At 35.9% G+C, this 10,921-nt stretch overlaps 1 protein-coding gene across 1 annotated transcript; it reads right to left on the bottom strand.

Moving 5' to 3' along the window:
• Positions 1-8,002: 8,002 nt before the first annotated feature.
• On the bottom strand, positions 8,003-10,465 carry LOC117638869 (alcohol dehydrogenase 1-like; the record flags this gene model as incomplete). Its single annotated transcript, XM_034374024.1, has 9 exons — positions 8,003-8,295; positions 8,489-8,650; positions 8,760-8,855; positions 9,088-9,149; positions 9,256-9,331; positions 9,430-9,512; positions 9,616-9,941; positions 10,028-10,074; positions 10,307-10,465. Coding segments are annotated over 9 exons (1,128 nt in total), but the record flags the coding sequence as incomplete, so codon positions are not given.
• Between the last annotated feature and the right edge of the window lie 456 nt (positions 10,466-10,921).

The following is a 10,921-nucleotide window of genomic DNA, read 5'->3' as shown; positions in this document are numbered from 1 at the left end:
CCTGAAAATATTATATTGTTAAAGTAGCATGTAATGTGCTTATATGATCCAAATTATTTTAGTCATTTAATTAGGATCCCTGTTAATTAGAAAGAGAAAAATAAAATAAAAAATCGTGATCATTCTTGAAACGCATAGGTTCACTACCATCACCTATTATCCCTAATTTAACCACAGAGAGAAATTTTTTAAAAGAAACTAAAATGGACAAAATTGCCCTTATTTATTTTTGGATTTCCTAAGGAATCATTTACATTTGCATGTCTTTAATTTGAAAGTTGAGAGGTTTTTCTGTCTTTTAAACTTTTTTCAAAAGTGAAAGTTTTTTTGTGGCTAAAACCTAAATTTATTTTTTTATAGGTCACCCAAGTTCATTTAACCACCCAAGTCCATTATCCCTAATTTAACCACCCAAGTCCATTTTTGTAGGTAAGGTCAAGCTCAATAGACACTTCTAGGTGCATGATTTTGTCTTAATAAGCCTAAAGAACCACCTCATGCGTTTCAATCTAATTGGGTTGTGAAACATATATTTTTAAATATTAAAGATAAAATCCTGCACCTATAATATAAGGGTTTGTTGGACATGACTTTATCCATAGAATTGGATTTGGAGACAATATCGGTGCTGGTAGTGGATTTATACAAATATTATGTTAGTCTATTTATTTTCATATTAAAGAAAATGTATATAAAAAGTTGAGTAGGGTTGATGAAAATGAATGACTTTATTCATGAATATTATATACCAACTTCGAAGATCCCCTCAAAGAATGCTGCACAATCCGCCATCATAAGGAGCATATCTGAAACCAACAAGCTCACATTGATTACAACATGGAGGGAGGAGGAGTATGGAAGGCTTAGGTTCAGGAGGCTTAGGCGGTCCGACGCTGATAATTTGTGCAGTCTTTCCGATCTTCCTCAGTCGTTTGACCACCAACACTGGGTCAACATCCCCCACAACAGTTAACGTTCCCTTCTGTCCATCCACAGCCACTATATCTATACCTGTTCATCAACAACACTATAAGAACATGTCTAATACATAATATAATATAATGTAGTATAATATATATATATATATATATATATATATATGTGCGCGCGCCCCACTTATATTAAGGGAAAGTCTCTATTAAAGATTTTATATTAAGAATCGATTAAGAACTTCAAATATCAATCATTGAATTACATGTACGACACATAATAATAAAAATATGTAACCCAATATATAACATTAAACGGCTGAAATTATAATTTCTGAACCTGTTATTAACACAAATTATTATTGGAGAAGCTCCCCTTACATTAATTAGCAAATTAAAACTCCAAATCATTGAACAAAAATATGCTACACTAAAATGAAAATTTGTATGAAAACGTAGATGTTTTTAAGCTTACATTTATAAAAAATAAAAAAGAAGAAGAGGGTAAGAGAAAGGACTTGTGAATGGAATTACCTGGAAGTTTGGTGACTGCTTTTAGTACATCTGTTTTGCAAAGCTGACAATTGATGGTGACTTTTATCACAGTTTTCTACGTATTCACAGAAACATCATCAAAATACAGAATATTATTCCGTGATATTATTTGTACAAACACAAACATAAGTACAATTTTATGAAGGGAAACAAACTAGAAGTTGTGACCAAAAGAAGCAACTGCATGTGTTTTGGTATTACCTTCATGGTGGCAACTATATGTGAGAACTGGGTTTATTCAACTATCTGCATTCCCCCATTGATTGTAGCTGAATCAAAACCAACCAATTTACTTATATATACAACTCCCTTGGGCCTGGCCTCAGAAATGAAAATATATTGGTGAAGCATTTGACAAGAGCTTCTTCATCTGACATCACTGATGCAAAGTTCTAATTATAAATCCCCCTACTTAATTATTGAAAAAACCAACCAACTTGTTAATTAAGTGCACTTTGACTAGGCAATTAATCACCACCTATGTGAATTAAGTGAAATTGACTTCTTAACTGACGTATGATGTATGCATATAGGCCTAAGCATCTACAATCACGCTCCCTATTTTATTATTAAAATTTAGCTAAAAACATACCAAAGTTATTTTAGGAGCTTTTTATAAAATTTGAACTCCAGTCATACTCTCTGGTCTAGGGAGTCATAAATACTATAGTTATTTTTTAATTCAATATGATTGGTTCATCTCTATAAAAAACAATAATATAAAGATAATTAGCATTAGTTAAAAGTTTAAACTATGCATAAAACAAAGCAACATTAAATTATAGGGAGTCACTAGGAGTCCTTTCTCTCTCATCAGATTTAGGAGTTCCTAGAGGTCTCCCTATTTTAGGAGGTGGATAGGGAGGGAGTATGATTGGAATTGTATTTTTCTAATTCCTCCTTAAAATTTATCTAAAGAGGTGGCTTAGAGAGCCTATTGTGGATACTCTAAGAGCATCTACAATCATGCTCTCTACTTTTTAGTTAAATTTTAGCTACAAATATATAAAAGTTATTTTAGGAGCTATCTATAAAATTTAAACTCCAATCATATTAAATAATATAAAAAATAGTTAGCATTAATTAAAGGTTTGAAAAACTTATTAAATAAAGCAGCATTAAATTATAGGGAATTATTAGGAGTCATTTCTCTCTCATCAGATTTAGGAGCTCGTAGAGGTATTCCTATTTTAGAAGGTGAATAAGGAGCATAGTTGGAGTTGTATTTTTTCAATCCCTCCCTAAAATTTGTCTGAGATAATTTAGAAAGTTCATTATAAATGCTCTAAGCAATTGCACCTAGTGGCACAGAGTTGTATGATTCAAACATTTTCCAAAGACATGTAAACATAGGAAATTGGAATGCATGTCAAACGTGATTGTTCAAGGCAAACACCGCTGGCAATCAATAAGCAATTTAAATTGAAGAATTCAACATCATTTTAATTAATTAAGTATGTTGACTTCTCCTGTGATGTAAACAATAACTAATCCATCCAATCGATCACATTATTTTTTGTAATCCTGAAAACTATAGTAATCATCTTTGCCTTCACATCAAGGACAACTGACTTCTAAACAATTAATTTGAAGAGTAGGACAGCTAGACTTAGCCACTAGAGACACCTAACGTTTTCGTGTAAGCAAGCACTGAACATTCTGTATCTAATTTCAAACACTGGAAAATATTTATCTGTAAATGGAAAAATATTTGCCTTTTTTTTCTTTTCTGAAGGTTTAATTTTGTGCTCGTTCTAATTTTCGATGAATTATTTTTGCATACTCTTTAGAAAAAAGATGAAATCTTCATAACTGTTTTTGGGTGTAGGGATCAAATTTTGGGTGGATTTGGCAATCCTGACGTTGTTTATAAAAGCCCAAACCTCAACCGTGAGACCGAACTCATTGAAACAAATTTCAAATGTTTTAGGGAATACATGAGTCTCTCATAATAAATACATGGCTCCTTTTCTCATTCTCATTTTAGTGATTGGCTTCTTATAATTTACATGCAAGACGTGTCTTAGTTTCTCATAAGAAATTCGTGAAGTTATTTTTCTTAAATATGTGATTTGATGAACAAACATAAAAATGAATGAAATGTTGGAGGAAACTAATCCATTTCAATTTAAACAAAATACCAAGAGCTTTTTAGTCAGAAATTAGACATCTCTATGATTTTCGTCCCTAAAGAATATTCGTCTGAAGATCCCTTCTTCCTCTTCACTTCTCTTTCTCCCTGCAAAACAATATGAAGTGAAAAGGCCACACTCGAGGGGTGTTGGTTAAAAGCCCTCCGATGCCTAAGTTAAGTCAAGTGTTTGTAGGAAAAACAATAGCTAACAAAGGGCACGGAGATTTCTCTAGGGGAGAATCGAGTGGCATGAGCCTTGTGTGTGAGAAAGGAAGAGTGTGGCAGCTAGGGTTCGTGAGAGAGGATTTCTGCAGAGTTTCAGACAGAAGTTTAGACGTACCACAACCCTTAGGGCATGTTTATGTATCAGTACCGGAGAAAGTAAGGAATCAGAGAATTTAGGAATAAGAGAACTATTGAATCGGTATGGGAAGAATCATTCCCATTAAGTTGTTTACTAAACATATGGAATTAGCAAAGGAATGGGGTTGGTTCCTATTGTTATTATTTACTAATTTTCATGAATCAGAATCCAAATTAATTTGATTACTAAAATGCTCTGCACATTTTCACCACAGCACATATATAATTCTCAAATTGGCTAAGGAGACCAAACTAATCCTGCAGCAAATCAATAAGGCGGTGCAAACATGAGGAATCAATATGCTGAAATGAACAACAAGAGCCCAGTTCAATGATAATGTTAATAACACCTTGTCCAGAGCCAATTTCAAACGAAAAAAATAAACTCCAATAAATATATATATATATATATCTATATATATATATATATATATACAGCCCCAATCTCTTGGACCACAGGGGTCCAAGAGATTGTACTCACCCACCTTTGGATGTTAATCCAATGGTTTAAAAAAAGTTTCTTAAAATGAGTGCAAGAGTTAGTGAACCGTTGAATTTACATCTAATGGTGAGTGACCACAAATCTCTTAGACCTCTGTAGTCCAAGAGATCGGAATTGTATATATATATATATATATATAATCTGCATAATCTTCATACATTAAATACATGGAACTTCTTGGAAACGAGTTTTTCTTTTTCTTAGGGTTTGGGGTGTTTTGGAATTATGGTAAAGTGGAAATGGTATTTTTGGAAGTTACTAAGAGAAAACAGGAATGAGAATCGTATGGACTACTCCCCCATAGTTGATTTGATACCTAGTTCTTAGGGGATGTGATTATGTATTTTGAGGTGGGGCCCTCTTATTTTTTTCATTCCTGATTGCAAGTAAACGCAGGGAAAGTTAGGAATGTAAATCATTCTCTTTCCTCCCATACCCATTACTGATACGTAAACGTGCGCTTAGTGTAGCCACGTATTTATAGGAGCCTGGGAGGCTAAGGTTTCGAAGAATAATTCTACATATTGAAATGAATTATTCTTCCCCAATTTGGAGTTGATTTAATTAGGGATTTGATTAAAATCATATTCCCAATTAGGGTAAGAATCAAATAATTCCCAAATTGATTGGCTTATTTATTTGACCTAGGTACCATAGATATTTTTCTTCCTCAATTATCTATTATGCACAAGCGTAGAAGCCTACATAAAGAGTGAAGTTGACATTTTGAAGGGCACAAGTGAAAGGATAAGAAATTATCACCTACCTAACACAATTTGCCCAACAAAAAAAAGGTTTTTAACTGTAGACGTCCTTGAACTTTGCCCCCAATTGTAATTGGGTCCGTGAACTTTTTTTTGAGGCAATTACATCCTTTAACTTCACGAGATTGGGTCCTGTCATCCAAGTCTGTCAATTTGTCCATCAAAATGAGGGGTAAAAGCGTCATTTCGAGTTCCAAGAGTCTCTTTCACTGGATAATCTCGGTGTGAAGTTCAGTAGGAAACCAAATGTTAAAAAACAACAATAATAAAAAGAACACCAGTTCCACTTTGTCTCTTAAACCAAAATTTTTTTTTTTTTCTCACTGAAAGTAATTTTCAATCAATATCTACCAAAAAAGTCTCATCCTTTCTCACTTTTTCTACCTAAAACCCTCTTTAACAAACAAATATCATAAAAAATGGGACAAAATGATTCAAAGGTGGTGAGGTGAGAGACAGACCTGGTAACCGACGACGGCAACAGAGGGCAAAGCTTCCCACAAAGAGAAGGAATTATCACTGCCTTCATAGTCGCCCAGCACAGTACACGCCCTCAGTATCCTATTCACCAACCCGATCAAGCTCTCCATCGTCGTCATTCACCCCATTCACCAACACGCCCTATGTATCCTATTCACCAACCCGATCAAGCACCGCTGGGATTTCAATATGTTAAATTTTAGAGAGACGGGTCAGTGGCCCATTACTAACAACACCGATATTTTCCCCAACTTAATCACCTAGAAAGCCCAGTAGGCGTGGGTTTTTATCACAAAAGGTCTCGGTGTTATTAGTAGTAGAACCATTCATTATATTTTGTATTTTATTTCGTCAAGTTGTTGATGTGGGACTCATATTCTTCAACATGCCCCCTCACATGGAATCACCACATAGTGGGCCACAAGTGGAGCCAAGTCCATATCGGAGTCCATCATTCAAGCCTAACACGTGAGCACCACGTATTGGGTAAAGGGTAGGGACACATTCAAGCCTAACATGTGAACACCACATATTGGGTAAGGGTAGAGGCCCAATTCAGGCCCAATCAATCAACCCGCTCTGATACCAATTTAAATTTCAGAGAGACTTGTTAGCGGCCCATTACTAACAACACTGATATTGTCCCTAACCTAACTTAACCACCTACAAAGCCCAGTAAGTGTGAGGTTTTATTACAAAAGACCTCAGTGTTATTAGTAGTAGAACCATTCATTATATTTTGAATTTTATTTAATCAAGTTTCCGATATGGGACTCATATTCTTCAACACAATACACTGAATTTCAGTAGGAACCTTGATACCCATCTCTCTCGCAGCTACCAAGACCTCCTAGTCAGACCCAATCCCCCAAAATTTTCAACCTCCCTTTTTTTCTTACTCTCTGCTTACCCACCCCATCCTCACTCTGTCTCTAGGCAGGCCCATTTGGATTTACGGTTGTTTTGGTTTGTGGTTTAGCAGAGCTTTTGAGGTGCCTGAGTCTCAGCTTCTCAAGAAGCAATGAGTGCTTCAAGGGTTGGGTTTCTTGTTCTTCAGCTTCAATAGCATTTTCTTGGTTGGCCATCTTGAAAACTCCAATATACCCTTCACAACAAGAGCACGTGCTATTCACACGATCAAACTCGACAGATTCTGCTACGGTAAGACTCAATTGGAACTACTTGTCGAGTTAAAGGATGTAATTGCCTCAAAAAAAAAAAAGTTCACAGACCCAATTGCAACTGGAGGCAAAGTTTAGGGATGTTTACAGTTAAAAACCCCAAAAAAAAAAAAAAGTAATGTTATGTATCAATATTGTGACGACAGCTGGTATAATCGCTTCGGTGCTCTGGATGATTGGAAAGCTGTAAACCATGGTTCTCTAATCATTTAGTTGCAAGGTCAAAATCTATTCTTCGAAAGGGGGATTCAAAAGAGGAATTCGAACTTGGAACTTGGATGCAAGGAGGCCAAATCTCTACCTTCACTTTAATCCTTCAAAAGATGCACAACCAGGATTCTTCCAAAACTGAGACAGAATTTGCACATCGGCATGCTTCTAGATACCTAATGCTAATGTATAACCAGAGCACAAATCTCCAAATTCGGATTCCTCCATAGATTGGTGAGAGAGAAAAAACATGTTGAAATTCAACCACTAATGCAAATTTTTGAAGAACCTTAAACCCAAATGACCAATTTCAAGCCCTAATATGAAATTAGGGGAGTTTCAGACGAGTTTTTATGCTCAAGGATTTTGGGTTCAAGAAATTGCCCCTTGCACCGTCAAAGAAATTGGCAGGAATACTAAGTTGACCTTGAATTGCTACAAATACGAAACTATATGGTCAAAAATTGACGGAATTGAAACTATAGGGTCAAAAGTAACCATGGTTCTCTAATCATTTAGTTGCAGGGTCAACAACATCTAATCTACGAAAGGGGGATTTGAACTTGCATCCACGAACTTGCATCCAACTTATTCTAAATTACTCAAAAATGAATCTAATCCACAAAAGGAGGATTCGAACTTAAATACATCCATCGAACTTGGAACTTGGATGCAAGGAGGCCGGATCTCTGCCTTCACTTTAGTACTTCAAAACATGCACAACTAGGATTCTTCCAAAACAGAGATAGAATTTGCACATCGGCATGCTTCCAGATACCTAATGCTAATGTATAACCAGAGCACAAATCTCCAAATTCGAATTCCTCCATAGATTGGTAGAGAGAGAAAAAACATGTCGACATATATATTTATAAAAGAGAATCTAAAGAAAATATGAGGAATATTTTATTTATCATAAAAATCATTATATCAAAGTTTGTAAAATCTTAAAGTCGCTCCTCTCAAAATTTGTAAAATCCACACCAACACAATTATTCTTAAAGACATCAGATAGATATATAAATTCTATCCATTATCACATAAAAAGTCCTTAGTTGCTCTAATCCTCCATGCGAATGATGCACCTGATGGACTGTCCTGAAAGCATCAAGTCAAATGCCTTGTTGATCTCAGCGAAAGGGACCGAGTGAGTGATAAATTTATCCACTTCCAGCTCCTGCAAGATCAGTACACAAGGTAGAGTTTTACAACATCATATTGGAAATTTAAACTGTCCACAATCAACTAGAATAGTCAAAGAACACAACCTTAAATATTGTCCATCTAAGAACACATTAGATATATAAACAAAGTTCTTGGTAGGTTTGAAAATTATTCACAAACATGCTTGAAAGGAAATACCAACTTACCTTATTCATGTACATCTCCACAACACCGGGCAGATCGGATCGGGGTTTGTAGTTACCATAGAAGGTGCCCTTAAGAGTCCTCTCATTCAAGAAATTCACTGGATGGGTTTTGAATGCATCATCTTTATTAGGCACACCAACGAGTACAGCAACGCCCCAACCCTAAATTCAGAGAGGAAGGAGAGTTCAATTTTAAACCTCAAAAGCAATGTGGTTGCATATTCTAATATCTTATCAAATTAAACAACCTACAACTTTTATAATTGCTTACATCATGAACACATTCAAATGCAGAAATCATTGCCTGGACGCTTCCAGTGCATTCAACCCTCCTATCCACTCCACCATCGGTCATTTCAGCAATCACCTTTTTGTCAAAATTCAAATGTTAAGTCTTTGCTAACCAATAATCACAAACATAAAAGTCCAATAGTCTCTGTTAACCAATAATCACAAGCTTATCAAGTACACATGGGAGAAGTCGTTATGCATTATTTGACTTCAATAAGATCAGTATTGTAAACATATTACGAAGGCAAGGGGCAATCTTTAGGTCAATTCCTCAACAGGTGAAGGCATAAAAAAAGTCTGTAACTAACCTCTTGCACAGGTTTGTTATGATCTTTTGGATTCACGAATTCATTCACGCCAAACTTCTTGGCTGCCAGTGAGTACAAAAAAGCATGATAAATCAGTCGATGACAACTTAATCTGAACCGGACATGAAGCACAGTGACTCCTTGGATGGATATTTAAAAAAGACTGACCTTCCTCAAATCGGTTGGAATTCAAATCAACTCCAATGATTCTTGCTGCCCCAGAAACCCTTGCACCTTCAGCAGCCTAAAAAGTAACAAGGAAATGAACAAGAAAAATCATCATGATAATCCAAACTAGCAGGAAGCACCATAAAAGAGGATCAAAACATAAGAATGACTCACAGCAAGACCAACAGCACCCAGTCCAAAAATGGCAACAGATGAGCCCTTTTTGGGTTTTGCAACATTCACAGTGGCACCAAAACCTTCAAATGCACAAAACAGAAATTGATTAGGGAAAACAAAAACAAAGAAACCACTAATCTTATTTAACATTGTAACCATTAAAATGTGAGAAGTCTTTCAAACCTGTGCATATTCCACAACTAAGAACACAAACTTTTTCAAGAGGGGCTGCAGGGTTGATCTTGGCGACAGAACCAACATGACATACAGTGTATTCACTGAAGGTAGAGGTACCAAGAAAGTGATATATTGGCTTTCCATCCTTGGAGAACCTGGACTTGCCATCACTGAGCATAGTACCCCTGTCAGTATTGATCCTCAGGAGATCACACATGTTGCTTTCCTCTGACTTACAGTGCCTGCACTCCTTGCACTCCCCCGTGAACACAGGAAGGACATGGTCTCCTGGTTGGAGATCAGTCACACCCTCACCTACGCTTTCCACAATTCTAAACAAAAAATTGCCAACCAAGCAAAATTTAGGAAACTAAAAATACTCTGTCTACAAGGGAAACTCAAAATTTAGCAAACATACCCTCCAGCTTCATGACCGTAAATGCGAGGGAACAATGGGTGTTGTCCCTGTGACATAAAAGAGATGATTCAGTTCCAAACGAAAATGCCATGTACAGGAGAGGCCCCTTGTTGTTTCATTTGAGGGGAAACATGTGTTACCAAAATAATAAACAGATGCTCAATCATGCTTAATAATGTAGTGAGCAATGAGGCAGATTATAACCAAATCGTTCTCTTTTGCCATCATGATATGGATATAGTTCAACACAATGCCAGTAAAAGTATAATAAAAATTTACTTTGGCTTCCCAGAAGTAGACATCAGTGTGGCAAAGAGAGGTGAAGAGGATCTTCAAGCGGACTTCTTCTTTCTGTGGTGGTGCCACCTCCACTTCCTCAATTGATAGTGGCTTCCCCGCTTCCCATGCCACCGCGGCTACAATCCACAAATGCCAATGCAATTAGTAAACAATACATCCATTTAATCAATATTATTAACCAACTAGAAGATCAGTCCCCTGCCAAGACAATTGACCAAAAAAATTATGGTTTCTTTCTTCTGTTCAGTAAAGTTTAGAAAATTTCCAAACTGAAATTGGCATCCCCCATCAAATCCAATCCAAGAAAACCCAGATCAAAAGTGAATCATCATCATTAATTGATTTATAAAACATTTTAACAAAAAGAGAAAAGAAAAAAGGAAAAGATCAAGCATCTGCATGTAAAAAAAAAAAAAAAAAAAAACCCACCAGGATGCACAAAAGAAAACAAGATATGTAACCAGAAACAAAGGTATAAAGCAGCTAAGACTCCTCACCAACACTATAAAACAACAGAATGAAGGGAACTGATTGTTAGAACAAACCAGACCCAATTATTGGAATCACTAAAAAAATTATCAGAAACAGAGAACC

Source organism: Prunus dulcis, chromosome 8, assembly GCF_902201215.1.
Source record: "Prunus dulcis chromosome 8, ALMONDv2, whole genome shotgun sequence".
NCBI lineage: Eukaryota > Viridiplantae > Streptophyta > Magnoliopsida > Rosales > Rosaceae > Prunus > Prunus dulcis.
The sequence above is the reverse complement of the archived record's forward strand: the minus strand, read 5'-3'. Positions and strand labels throughout refer to the sequence as shown.